This window comes from Falco cherrug, chromosome 4 (assembly GCF_023634085.1).
Source record: "Falco cherrug isolate bFalChe1 chromosome 4, bFalChe1.pri, whole genome shotgun sequence".
NCBI lineage: Eukaryota > Metazoa > Chordata > Aves > Falconiformes > Falconidae > Falco > Falco cherrug.
This window is the reverse complement of record NC_073700.1, coordinates 11,062,013-11,076,210: the sequence shown is the minus strand read 5'-3', so window position 1 is coordinate 11,076,210 and position 14,198 is coordinate 11,062,013. Positions and strand designations below refer to the sequence as shown.

Here is a 14,198-nt window from a genome sequence, read left to right as displayed (position 1 = left end):
GAGCTAAGTGGAGAGAGAAGAGCTGATCCAAAATGTTGGGCTGTTGGATATGGGTAACATGTTGTGCTCCTCTGGTCAATGCACAGTGACCATCTCTTATCAGTGCTAGTATTGAATTGCAAAACAAGTTCATGCAGAAGTCATTCAGTTATTTTTTCAGTGAAGAATTCACACAACCTGTGATCTATTCCAGGGTTATTCTTCAACAGGGGAGGAGGAAGAAAAAGGCTGATGGTGCCTCTGTTGTGAATAATTCGTCCCATCCTACTAGTGTGGGTGCTAGGTGACCCCTTTGTTTAGCTCCCACTAGGGCTGGGGAGGAGTATGGGATGCCTCCCGTTATCTCTGTTAGCTGCTGGGGGTTAATAGGGGCACTCAACACACAAGCACACTCTAAGTAGGGTCAGGGGGCAGCCAGCACATTGTGACCTAAAATTTGACAGCTTTTACTCATTTCATGTTAGGTGACCCCATTTCTCTTTGGCCAACTGCCTTGCCCAGTGCCTATGCATGGTGCTGCAGGATCCTGGCCCGTCCCCTCAGAGCACTGGGGACACCAATGACCCCCTGCACAGATGCACTCTTTGCCCTTATATTCCATATCCCAATTTGCTACCCAGTATCACAAGGGGAAATAAAAAGGGACAGCAGCTGTTGAACGACTGTCCCCTGCCCCTCTGCCACCTCAAATAGGACAGCTTGAAGACGCTCGGTTCCAGACGATTTGTATTTTACCCCGCCAGGTCTTGGTGCCATGTTGCAGTGTGACAAACGTTTCCAGCTCACCATGGGGCCCTGGCAGCATCCAGACTGCTGGAGCACCATCCCCACGTGTCACTGCCCATCCCATCTAGGGGTTTATTTTGGTAACTGTGATGTGAATAGTAGTTAGATCTCTTCTTGAGCTGCAACCAACATCCCTGGGCGTTCTTAGTGATGCATCAGTTTTCTCCCATTCCCCTGAGACAAGGCTTTGAGGGCAATTCTCTTATCTCTGCTTGTTTTGTTTTGGTATCTTATGCAGCAGAGTGTCTCGAGGTGTCTCTCCTCTTTCCTCCTTCCCAGTTGTCTGTCTCCCTCTGTCACGTTGTCACATTCAGCTGCTTGTTAGTGTCTCTGATTTCTTCCTCCTTCTCCCTAGTTGGTCCATCCATCATTTTTCCTCAGTAGTCCATGCTCCTTTCTCTCCTACTTCTTCTCTGTCTCTTGTTTCTCCCTCATTTCTCTCTTTCGTTTTTCCCCCCTAGTGTCGGAACTTCTTTCTTTGATTCCCCCCCCCTCCACCTCCCACCCTTTATAGTGCTGTTATCTGTGATTTTGGCAAAGAGCACATTTATTGGGGAGGAATATCCCCATGGCAACGCAGCAGATGGTGACTTTTGATTAACTTGGCTTTTTTTTTTTCCCCCCGACTGCCAAATCACAATCCGTCTTTGAAATTAAATCAGGCTGTGATAGCATCAGTTGTTCTGGAGAGGGGACGAGAGAGAAACAAGACTGAAGTATTACAGCGGGAGCCAGGATGTAATGCAAATTCGTGTTTTTTAACCCCAGCAATAAAACCCCCTGTTCGTTCCGGGAGCAGGAGGAACCACAAGAGAGCGAATAATAAAATAAAAAAATAAGATTAAAAAAATGTTATCACCCCACATGGACTCCTCACTCTGACCATGCTGCAGAGTGTCTCTGTAACACCAGAGTCACTGCTTGCCAAGTCACTTGGTGCTGCCAGGCCTCATTCTGCAGCTGCTTAAACACCGTTGAGGGTTTTCCTCATGTCATGGGTGGTGGGAAGAGGCCAGGCTTTTAGCCGAGCAATTTGAGCAACTATTTATTTACAGAGATGCAGTGTCCAAAGTGGGAAGGAAAGCCTTAGCAAGCAGCAGAAGGAAGGAAAGCAAGCAGCTCCTGGAAGGCATTGGAGGTAGGTGAGAGGGATTCAGGATAAAGTGAGGAAGCAGAGGAGCTGGAAAGGGTGGATAGCATCATTGAGCCAAGATGCTGAGCGATGAAGGGCATGGGAAAGTGAGGAGCTGTCTGTAATGGCACCAGGGAGGTCTGAGCCTGGGGAAGGAAGGGTGCAAAGTTCTGCCAGCCATGAAGAGAGAGTTACAGGGCATAGCCCCATGGAAGATGCGAAAGCAGATACTGAAGTCAAACAGTAAAGAACTTTCTTGAATGCTTCAGAAGTGGGTGGTATTCAAGTCCCACGAGCTCCTTTGCCTGGTGCTTTTTGGAGGGTGACCAAAGGTGAATGCAACCGAGTGCTAATCATAGCCAAAGATAAAGGAGGGCTTAAAAAATGAAAGCTGCAGAGAGGAGGTGACTAATGACCCAAAAATTTCATGGGAACTGACGCGTTGTCTCAGGCTGCAATTCTGCCGGACTAATATCTCCAGTTACTAATGTTCCCCATACAGGAGTTTAGAAAGCAGTTGTCTGGTCTCTGCACTGGCTCCTTTGGATGCAGTGAGTTTAGCAGTTGTGGCTGAACGTAAATAAAGGGTCACATTCCATCTTGGTGAGGCTCAGTGGAGATGGTGGAGTTTCATCAGAAACAAAGTGCCTCAAGGGTTAATACCCTTTCCTGACCGAGGCTGTAGCATGCATATTTTCTGGTACTGCGGAGAGCAAACACATGTGGGCACTTGGTATGCTTCATATGAGCCTTGAGATACTTAAATTCTGTCACTAGGCTCTCTTTTACCTTTGCAAAGAGGCTCTAACTTTCTGTAACGTAGCCTGCTAAAAGATGCTTCTCCTGGAGGAGCTCTGATCCTAATGCAGGATTCAAACCTGCACCGTTCTGCAAATCTTTAAATACGTGGAATTGCCTTGTCGCTTATGTTAAGAGAAATAACAGAGAAGCTTCCACTACACTTTCTGAAAAATAGTCCATGCTCTCTTGCTTGTTAGGAGCTATGGGCCACTGCCACATCTCTCCCACTGCTTTTTTAGTCAAACTAGTGCTTTTTCCTGCTCTGCTCCGGGGGACTCTGTGGGCTGTCTTAAGTTCTTCCAGGATAAGCTCTCTGTCCAATAGATAAAATTTTGCTGCAGATGTTGTTGCTTCTGTTGGAGATCTCAGTTCAGGAGTGTTTTGTGTATGCCATGTGCTAGATCTGATGTTCTTTGAGGAGAAGATAAGATGTGGGTGCAGGAGATAAATCAGGTAGGGACGCCACTGGAGCTTAATTGCCGAGCAATATCTCAGGGTCTGATGCTTCCACGTGAGGCATGATGGAGAGCTCCAGCCTGCAGGGGTTCACATGTTGGTGGAAAGCATCAGAGGAGTGTTTAATGAGTACAGTGGGATCTAAACCCCTGTTTGAATCTCAGATGGCTAGTCAGGGGGGTCTAACCCATGGTTCATTCTCTTCAGATGTAATCCTAGTTTAGACAAGAATTTGTATCTGCTGGGTGCTGCTTCTCCCTGTTTTTGTCAGGCAGCCACTTGGTTTCTTACCCCAGGCACCTTGCCAGTGCCTGTCTGTCCCCAGATATCTCTCTCCCTTGCTTGCACCTCCCCTTGCCCTGCACAAGCGCCTTGCAGCCACGCTCTTCTCCCCCCTCACTTGCAGCCCCTGAGGGCTGGTTGGGACCCACCACCGCACCTTTCTGTAGGAACCACATGTCCAACGCCTGTGCATTTGCTCTGCCCTCTGGTACCGTGGTGCCCCAGCTGGTAACCTCTAACAGGGTGTGGGAGCCGCCGATGGATGAAAGCCAGACCTGCCCTGTGGCCTGCCCCTGCAGCTTATCCCAGCAGCGCAGCAGACATGTTCTGCGCGGTCCCAGCACGGCGAGCGTGGCATCCGCAGGGCTACGATCCAGTCCGTAGAGCTGCACAAAACAAACCGGCTGTGACACCACGGCAGAGCGCTTGAGCCTCTCCGGCTTGACACCACATCGTTATATATTGATGCCATGACACCAGCACTCAAAATAGAATCAGGACAATTTGATTTCCTGCAGATCTCAGGATGGGGTCATAAAAACGGAGACTGTTCTGGAGAAATGGGATAGGGTGGAAATGTTTGTAGTGACATCACAGCCACTTCCATGCCAATGGCCTCCTACTGCTACAAACATGTGATTGTGATTTTGCTGCACGCTCCATCAGAAAAGAGCCAGACTGGCCGGGGAGGGAGAGGGAGGGAGGAGAAGGGACGGAAATATTCTGTTCTTGTATCTCAATTCAAATATCTGACAATAGCCTTGCAGCCCAGGGTTCTGAGCGATCAGGAGTGGGACCATGGAGCTAGGACTTCTGCCAGATCAGTGTTGCCCAGGGGCCTGTGGCAACCTAACTGGGGGCTGAACAGGGACCTTTGATTTTATGGTGGAGGATCTTGGTCTGCATTGGGGTGCTCTCTTAGAGAGTTGGGTGGTCTCATGCTCACTCTTCCTCACTGGTCCCATTTAATTCTAACGTCACTTTTCTTGGCAAGGAAAGCCTACAGGCCTGAAATATGGCTGCAAAAGCCACCGCGTAGCTGTTGTCTTTTAGGGGTTCCTGTTAAATAGGAACAGATCTGTGTTGGAGTTTCACCGAAGAAGGAGGGAGCATCGAGGAGGGATTTAAGTAGCTGAGGCTAGAGGAGGAAAGAAGGGAGCAAAAGGAAGAAAGAAAAAGAGGTCAACTCAAAAAACAAAACTAGTTTGCATCTGAGGGTATTGCAGGAGTAAATGTCATGTCGGTTGCCCCACAAAAGGCACTGATGGCTGCAAAGCCCATCTTGGTAGCAAGGCCCTTCCCAAGAAGCAGCCTGCAGAGATCAGCCCTGGCTGTGTCCAGCACCTGGGGGGCTGCGGATGGGACTAGTGTCTGCAGGGATGGTGAGGGAGCGAAGGGATCCATCTAATGCACCCGTCTATCAGATTAGGCTGTCAAGAAACCAAACCGTTTCCATCACTGTCTGAGGAGAGACTTTTACTCCTTGCTTAATGGGATGGCAGTCCTGTTGTTGCCACTCCAGGGAGAGGGGCCACTGCCACCACAGTGTGCAGCAGGCTGCGAGTTTAAAATCCTATTAGGCAGAGACCAACATTTGCAAAAAGAAAGCAGGTATCCCCTAGTGGGGATTTAAAGATGTTTAGACGTAATTTGATTTTCCAAGCAGATGTCATTATTGTTAAACAGTTGCCCACTTGATATGTTCAAGTTGTTGGCTGTAATTGCTAAAATTAGCAGGTCTGCATAGAGCAAAGGTCAGTCGGTTAATATTGTGATTTAGTATTTTATGAAGTAATTCCAAATGCTTTTATGTATGTTTTTGTTTTTGCAGCCTAAGTCCACATTAAAGTAGTTGTGGGGCCTGCTAATAAAATAATGACTCAACCTCTCCACGCAGGCTGCCGGCTGGGCTCAGTGGCGATGCTCAAGCCGCCTTCGCTCCCTGTTTTTTCCCGGTGCCACAGGCCAGCCAGAGCCACGTGCTTGGGTCTGGTGCTGCAGTCAAACAGGAGGCCTCGAGCTACCCCACAAGGTGATGTGTTCAAGCAGAGCTGGTGCTTGAAATAAGCCCATCAAGTCCAGCGGTGGCTGGAAGGATGAGGGGCTGGTTCCCATCAGCAGCTGAGCAGAAGGCTCTGCCGTGGGTACCTGTGGTCCTCACAGGTGAATCGACTGGACGTGCAAGTGCATGCAAGCACCTTCAGCCATGGACACACCTGAAAGGCATACTACTGACCAGGAAAGGTCCCAAAACAGAGCTTTTTAGAGGGAAGATGCATTTCTGGAAGAGGAACAGAGAGCTGGAACTGGGCGAGGCAAAGACTCCTGGGTTGTGCTGTGGCTGGACATCTGGCGCTGCCTCCTCTGGCACTGCGGTTGCAAAATGGCATAAGAAAAAGCTTTAAAAAAACTCCTTGAAGGTGTTAATGTTTTGCTGGCAGGCTCAGTGGTAGCCTGACCCCCTGTCCTGGGACAGGCAAGGGTTCTTTTCCAAGGCAAGGTTTGCTGGGGTTAATTTATCTTTCTCTATAATGGACACAGCCCATTTCCGTGGGTGGTTTGGGCACACCTGGCGGATTTCTTGCTATTGCAAGAATGCAGGACTTTGCTAACACAGTCTGACCTGCTGTCTTACCACCAGCCCTTTATGGTCGTCTTTTTTTTCTTTTTTTAAAAAAATCTCAGATCTTTTGTTCACAGAAAGTGCATGGGGGAGACCTGCAGTGCACGGGCAGAAGTGGAAGAAGATCTGCAGGTCCTCCTGGACATGACACTTACTGGGTGAGCTGGGTCCCTTCCTAATCCATGTTCCCGTATTCCTAACAACAGGTTTTGGTATGCACAGCTGACAGAGCTGCCCCAGGAGCTCTCTGCTGCTGCAAGCGGCAATGGAAATGCTCTGACCCAAGGATGGGAAAAGGAAGCACTTGCACTTAGATGCTGCCTTAGATACTAATACAAGAGAGGGAATTGCTGACCCACAGCAGGACAGGTCTAAAAGGTGTGTAGATCTGCATATCTTGATCTCAGATCAAGAAATACCGATGTGCATACATAAAAATATCCCATTAGAGATGATACTGAAGCAAAGTTTTAGCTCTAGCAAGATGAAAATGTTGAGAAGCTGGGAATTCAACTCTGGTCCAGATTTCAAAACATGTTATTTTGATCAAAGACCATGTCAGTTTCCGATCCAAAATGTGCAGTTTGGTTTGTTGTTGTTGTTGGGTTGGTTTTTTTTTTACCTTGGACTTCCTCTGAAGTAGCATAAGGTAAATTCAAGAAGCCATCTCAGTTGAACATGGTGTCCACAGAGAGAGTATCAGTAGCAATATTTACTTGTGTTTGCTCTCACCAAAATAATCTTTCTGTACCAAGTCCCTTAAATCTTCACAATCCTTGGAGTCCCAATGCTTGCAGGACTGCTGATGGTCCCAAACTGGAGGAGCAGCGGACACAGTTTGTCCCCACGCTGAGGTTTTCCCTGTTCCCATCACCACTGGCCTCCCTCCATGAACTCAGCATGCACTTAAGATTTCTACTTGCCCCCCAGTACTGTGCCTTTTTCTTACTGGGAGAGGGACTTAACAGTCCTTAACGTAGTAAATACAGTTTTGGTCTGTTTTTCCAAGCTGGACATGGTTATCAGTTGCTAAGGAAAGTGATTTAAGCTGCATTTTTCTTTTCAAAAGTAAAAGGTTTCAATTAATGCATGCAGTATTCTGGCTAATTCAACTTACTGCTTAGTATTTGGAGTCCTTTACTAGTACCATTACCTCGCAGTCTCCTTCAAAGCTTGGGAGTCTGTTATTCCCATTTTACAGCAGAGGAAACAGATGCAAAGACCTGCCCAAACGCAGGCAGCAATTGCAATCTGGATTAGAGTGAAAACGTCCCTGAAAGCTAGTTCCAGTCTCCAGGGAGACATCAGTGAGCAGGGCAAGCTGGGAAACTCAAGGGGATGTAGCGTGGGACCGAAAATAGGAGACGTGTAAGATTTTAAATGCCTAAGGTGATCTGGCCAAGCAAGAAACAAGGCTCAGCAGTTCATGTTAGCACAGGGGAGGGTGGAAATGTGGGGAGCGTGTTCCTTAGCTCACTGGAGGACGAAAGCAGCATGCTGGCTGGCTGTGCAAGAAATGCATTGTGAACCAGCTCTTACAGCTGTGAGCAAGACAATAAGGATGGTAAAGCACCATCTAAGTCCCCGCATCCAGCTTTGCACAAAGAGGGAGTTAAACTCAGCCCCCTGGAATCTGTTTGCTCATGGTTTGAATTTAGCTCTTTTTGTTTAAACGACTCCAAGCAGAAAGGGACCATAGGTTGTCCCAGACCAAGAGCCATATTCACCTTCTCCCAGCTCACTTTCAGCCCCCAAGCTACGCAGTGCTTCCAATCAGGGTCTCTGGTCATAATTTTGCCAGCATTCTCAAGAAAGCCCCCATTTTCTTCTACAGCTTGGGGAATGACATTTTCTTCTTTCCTTTGTTTTTTCCTATGCCAGTCCCTCTCCTCTAGGCTCTGCATGACCCACTGAACCTCCCCCACCTTCTTGCCTGTGTACAAAACCCCTTTTCAATGAATATGCATCTTCTGATGCACCAAAGGTAGGATATTCTTCACTCAGCCTCAGGGATGTGTATGAGGGACATGCAAGTCTTTATTCTTCCAGCTAGTAGACTTCAAGACTGGCATTTCAAGGAGTGGAAAGAGGACCTATAGCTTGTCACAGAGCTCTCTTACCTGCCCATCAACCAGCCTGTCTCCTCTTGCTATATTAATCAACTTGACCTCTTTGGCAAACTGGCAAGGTTGCTTTCACATATATCTACTATACCTATTTAGTGAACAAGCACTATCTATCACTTGCACAGAGTTACTAGGGTCCCACTCCTCAGTTTAATGCAACTCCATATCTTTAGCTGTAAAGTATTTGTTCCCAACCACTGAGAAGTCTGCATTGGCTGCGTCATGGACTTAGCATTTATTAATACTGCTTGTAGTAGATCCTGTCCATTGAGCTATGAAAGCATGTCCCACAGCTTGCACTTCATGCTTGTTCTGGGGTACATTATATCTTCAGGTGGTCTCTCCCATTTATTGTCACAGACCTCATCTGGCCGTCTTCTTCCATACCTATTCTCTCCTGCCTGTTCTCAATGATTTTCCCGATGGTGATCCTCTTGCCATTGATCGCTTCAGTAATAGTTAACGCTGATCTGACACCGTGCAGCCCAGCTGTGCCCTCAGCAAAGGAGGAGGTGGGCTGCTTGCTGGGGCTGAACAAATTCCGTGGCATAAATGACTCCATAAAGTCAGAAAACAGGCTGGAGCTTCTTCCTCTTCCAATTGTCCTGTGCCAGTTCTCGCCATTGTTTCTGATGTTGCCGAAGGGGTCCCAGAAAACATGTACAAAGGGATCCATCCCTCTAAAGATCTCCTTGAAGTCATGGAATACATAGGGGGAATCAAAGGAACTTTCATGACCCGCTGTGGCACTTCTTTCTCTGTGGGATCTGCTCTTTTTAACAGACCTGTCATAGAGCAATCATTTCTGAGGGTCAGGCAAAACCTTGTATGCCTCACCAACTGCTTTGAATTTCTTTTCAGCTTCTTCCCTGTTGCTGGGATTCTTATCAGGATGCCATTTCAGTGCCAGTTTGTGGTAGGATTTCTTAACATCATCCTGTGAGGCACTTTTTTGCAGTCCAAGGACTTTGTAATAATCCACCATTGCAAAGGAAAGGTGGTGCTGTTTGGAAGATGCCTGGTACCTCTCTCCCACCAAGGATGTGAAGCCCAGGGATGACCAGTATGCAGGGACTCCTGGACACCTGCTGTGGCTGCGCTCCTGAGGCATGAGTAGATGTTCACTTCATCCCTTGATCTGCTCCATCCTTTTGCATCGTGAGGCCCCAGAGTGCTGCTTGGCCACTGTTTGCTCACAAACGGTGGGTGAGATTGTGAGCTGGTGTAGTGCTAATGTTACATATGACTTTGTCAGATTACTTTTTTGCCTGTACCTGCCCAAAAATGGGATTCTCAGATGCTCTCTGTGGTTTCATGTGCAGTCCACGGAAGTGTGGTGTAGGGAGGTCATATTTCTCTGTTGGGGCATAATACCCTATAGGAACAGCTATAGGAAAGCTGTTTGCAGCTTGGCTACCCACAGTTTGTGGAGAGCATTGACAAATTGGAAAAGGCTCAGGGAAGAGTCATAAAATACGGTTAAAGTTTGGAAAATATGTTCTGGAATGAGGTAGTCGGGGAAGGTATCTTGGTATTAAGAGGAAGTTCAATGCCAGCTTCATCATAGTCTGTAAGAACCTGCATGGGAACAGCAATTCAGTGGCACAGGGATCTCCAGGCTCCCAGACAAAGCAGTTGGAAGGTGGCATTGGCCAAATTTAAACTCAAAATACATTGCACGTCCTTCATTATGAAGGTAATGAATCATTAGAACCTCCTCATGTGGCCATTTTCAAACCTAGGGTGGGCCTTTTTCCTAAAATCGTGATCAGATGACCATCATGATCTCTTTTGAATTTATAGCCAAACCTAACACTTCCAGAAGAGCTTAGCTCTCATGTTGGTACCAAATTAAATGCCCAGAATGAAGCTCATTAGCTGCCTTAGCCTCTTTTCCACATGCTTGTTTTGATAATCTGTCCCAAGGTGTATGCATGTGCAATAGGGATGCCCCATGAACTACATACAGACAAGTTCAGCTTTAGGAGTTGAACTTAGACGATAGTTTGGGGCTATCCTGCATCTGTTTCTGTTCCCTGGATTTGCAATTCCTGTTTGGAAATGCAATATCCTTACAGAGAACCATTGCATGAAGGAGGTCTCCAAGGAAGTGCCGGCAAGGAGAACTCATCTGTGTGTTACACAGCATCGTAAACACCTACTAATAGCAGCGTGTGTTGCAGATCACTGCCCTCATCTCCATTATCCCACATTATGGGAAGGAGTCAAGAGCTGGCCAGACCAAAGACCATATGCACAGCATACGAGCTGACTGCTGTCCTAACCTACATCGTAATTGTGGGGCCCAGAAGCCAAGGGGCTGCCACGTCAGCCCGTAGAAAGCGATGTGACAGAGGAAGGATGAAAGGCAATTGAGCTGACGTGTTGGGGAAGGGCTTTGTTTTGCTGGTTTTCTCACTGGTCAGCGATGGGTCAGTAGTATGGAGGTACTTGGCATGCTCCTGCAATAAAAGTTACTGTAAGGCACCACGGCACTGGTCTGGAGGCTGGAGATGAAGGGGGTGCAAAGGACCTCTTGGTCCCGTGGGTTCACCTTTCTGGGGAGATCTTTGCTTTTCTTCTTTTTGCACAGAGGAGGTCTTCTTAACTACAGGGTGGTTGTGCCACGTGAATTATTTTTCTGCTGGGTGTTGTTTGTACTGTAGCAATGGCAAAAGTTCATCTGGACCCAACAGCAAGCTTCTGCTGCCCGTTTGAACTCAGAGGGCTCGTCACCCTCCCAGTGCATCCCAAAGTGCTCTTCGGCACTGAGGGGCTTCATGGCTCACTCACACGGTAGTAGTGATGGTAGCCTTGAAATCTTCACCAAGGGGGCTCATTTACTTGGGCTAGTGTTTTTTAGGATTGTGCATTGGACTTGAGGATATCCAAGCTTACCACCCACAAGCCCGTGAAAGGTGCCATCAGCTCCTAGCCACTGTCAGCACCGTCCATTTTCAGATGCTTAGCAAAAATTTCAAGACCAATTGCTCTTCCTACTCTCTGTCACCCAGAAGGGAAAACAGGACATCAGAAAAGCCTGTTGGAGGGTGCCAGGCCACTTATCTACAGCAGGGAGTAGGGCTGTGCATGGAAGGAAGGAGGTGGCTCTGCCCTGTGCTGTCGCTTTGCAAAGCATCTCCTCCCGTACTTGCTTTTGATGATGAAAGCCCATCTCAGGCTGGCTGGCGCACTGGATTATCTGTCTTGGATTTAGTGTGTCCTACCCATCTGAAAAGTAGGGAGTGTTTTTCTCCTGTCATCCCCAAATGGAGGACGCTCACTGCCTGTCTGTCTGCTGCCTGCAGCAGGCGTCAGAGATTAGCAGCCATTCAAGAGAGGCCACTGCTGTGAGCCAAAAGGGTTTCAAGAAAAAAAGAAAGGGTCGAGGAGAGGCAGGGAGAAAGGGAAGTGAGAGAGACATGCACACATCAAGTAACTAGACCCAAACTAGCCTGGCAGTCCCATCCCTAGAAACCAAGGCTTTGAAATGAGAAATGTTTTTCGTATCTTAAATCTCAAGTACAAACAATAAAAACCAGCCCAGACTGTGTTCTTTGAAGAGAAAGTACGAGTGACCTGAACACTGGTTATCAGCAGCGTCATTAAGATAAACCCTTAACATGATTTAAAGCATCCGAAACTGAAGGCAGCACTTTCAGATACTAACAAAATGGTCTGACATTGGGGATGAAAATCAATAGTAATCTGATGTCACTAAAAATACTCAAAAGTGTCCCATGGCTGATGGAGGTGAGATTAGTGTAAATATTTGTATTCTAATCAGTGGCACGCGAGGGCTGGAGGCGGCCTTTCTGTCTATTTAATTAATGGAGTAGCTTTTTAAAAGGATCCTAATCATATGTGATTGTATCTGCTTATCAACATTTTTGCTAATTAGATGATATGGAGGCAGTCACTCTGCTAATTCCCTCATCCAAACAGCATATCCTGCACAGATAAAGTACAGTCTCTTTTTAATAAGAAACAATCATGAGACAGACTAACCTTAATGGTGCTTATTATCCGAGGATCTTTGGGATTTTCTCTTCTACCCACCCCCTCCTTCCTTTTCCTTCATTCACTGCTTCAGTATGCCAGATGGATGCGGATGCGGCAGTCCCTGTTCCCCCCAGTCCCCCACTTCAGGCACCACCATGTCCAGCCTGCTCTTCCCTTCCAGCCAGGCATCAGGTCTGCAAGGGCAGGGGTTGTCAGCCAGGTCAGGATGGGAAGCAAAACATGGAACACGAAGTAGCAAAATGCCCCGAGCTTTTGGTCACCATGACCACAGGTGACCCCAAGCTTGCAGCCCCAATCCCTGACCTTGCTTTTGGCTCCCCAATGCACCCTGGTCCAGAAAGGAGTGAGCATCTCCAAGTTGTGACAACTTTATATTATTATTAATAATTTTTATTATTATTATTGTTGTTGTTGTTGTTATTATTATATTGGATATTAGGAAAACTTTCTTCACTGAAAGAGTTATCAAGCATTGGAACAGGTTGCCCAGGGAAGTGGTTGAGTTGCCATTCCTGGAGGTATTTAAAAGAGGTGTAGACGTGGCACTTAGGGATACGGTTAGTGGTGGGCTTGGTAGCGTTAGGTTTACGGTTGGACGCGATGATCTTCAAGGCCTTTTCCAACCTAAATAATTATTATTATTGTTGTTGTTGGGGATTTTTTTTTCTTTCTTCTGTTTTAAAAAGGTCTGAGGGCAGAGGGAGTCTACACGAGTGGTTTCTCACCAGCCCTGTAGATCCTGTGACAAGGCCAGGGTCCTTTTATCTAAACCAATATAAGCTGGAGACATTTGTTCCAAGTCCTTTGGCTATCTAAACAAACATGGGTTGCGCTTCACTCCACCAGTCAAACTGTCATCGGCTTCCTCCCCCTGAGGCAGCCCCATCGGAGGGGACACTGCACTCGCTCTCAGGGGATGGGCGCTTTGGGCTGACCTCCTGCTGGGGGAGCATCTGCCTGACTTCATAAGAAGGTTGAAAACTAAACAGAAAATTTGCCCCAAAGAATGCCTCCTTACCTCCCAAAATATAAAAGCATCATGATAAGGAGAAGCCGTCCCAAATGGGTGTGGGTGCCACCCCAAGAACCTCTGGGTGGACCAGAGGCAGCTGCCGGGGGGGGGGGGTGGGGGTGGTGGGGTGATAGGTGCCTGGTGTTTAGTTTTGGGATGTCAGGAGTTTGCCTGCTGTTGTTGCAGCTGTGAATGTTGAGCAGAGAAGGCTTAACTGACATGGATCCCTGCCTCCACGGGCAGGAGGGAGGGTCAGTGTGTCCCATGCATTGATCCCGTGTGTTGGGCTCAGCATGGAGGTTAGCTGAGACTTGGGAGATGGGGTGGCTCTGGGGAGGGCTGGCTGGGAGGGACCCCCAGAGGCTGGGAGACATTGCTGAAGGAGGACCCAGATTCCTAAGCCTGCATCCAGCTTTTCTGAGCCTCAGGCTGGGGTTTGAGTCTAAACCGAGGCTCAGACAAGAAGACAACCAGCTTCTAGGTGGTGGTGAGGGGCAAGAACGCCATGAAACCGCTCTTTTTTGAGGTAAGAAGCCAAAGAGGAGGCCTGATCCTACTTAGTGGAGTCAAGGGTGGGCCTAATATTTTTTTTTTTTTATGTTAGATCATGCCCTATGCCCAGTCTTGGAAAGCCCAAATGGTGCTGTAACTTGCGTCCATGGACTCTGACTCCAGCAGAATTCAGGGCACTTTGATTTCATTGCCTGGGTCATCTCCATCTGCGCTATCCTCCTCCAGGCATGGCTATGCTGAGGTTGTAGTCAGCAACACAGTTGGCCGGTCCTTCTACTATTCCTCCTTTTTCGCACAGTCCCTGACCATCCTTCCTCTCCGTGCTATGTGCAGGAATTAATTCAATATTGACCACTTTCCCAGAGTGGTTTCCCGTTGCCAGTTCCATGACTGAGGGCTACAACTTGAAAAGAGGAGGGACTTCTGGGCCAAGGATTGCATTGC

General features: G+C 47.7%; 1 protein-coding gene across 1 annotated transcript; it reads right to left on the bottom strand.

Moving 5' to 3' along the window:
* Positions 1-8,528: 8,528 nt before the first annotated feature.
* Positions 8,529-9,191, bottom strand: DNAJB8 (DnaJ heat shock protein family (Hsp40) member B8). The gene is given in 1 exon segment (XM_005447483.1): positions 8,529-9,191. A coding segment is annotated over 1 exon segment (663 nt).
* Positions 9,192-14,198: the final 5,007 nt, after the last annotated feature.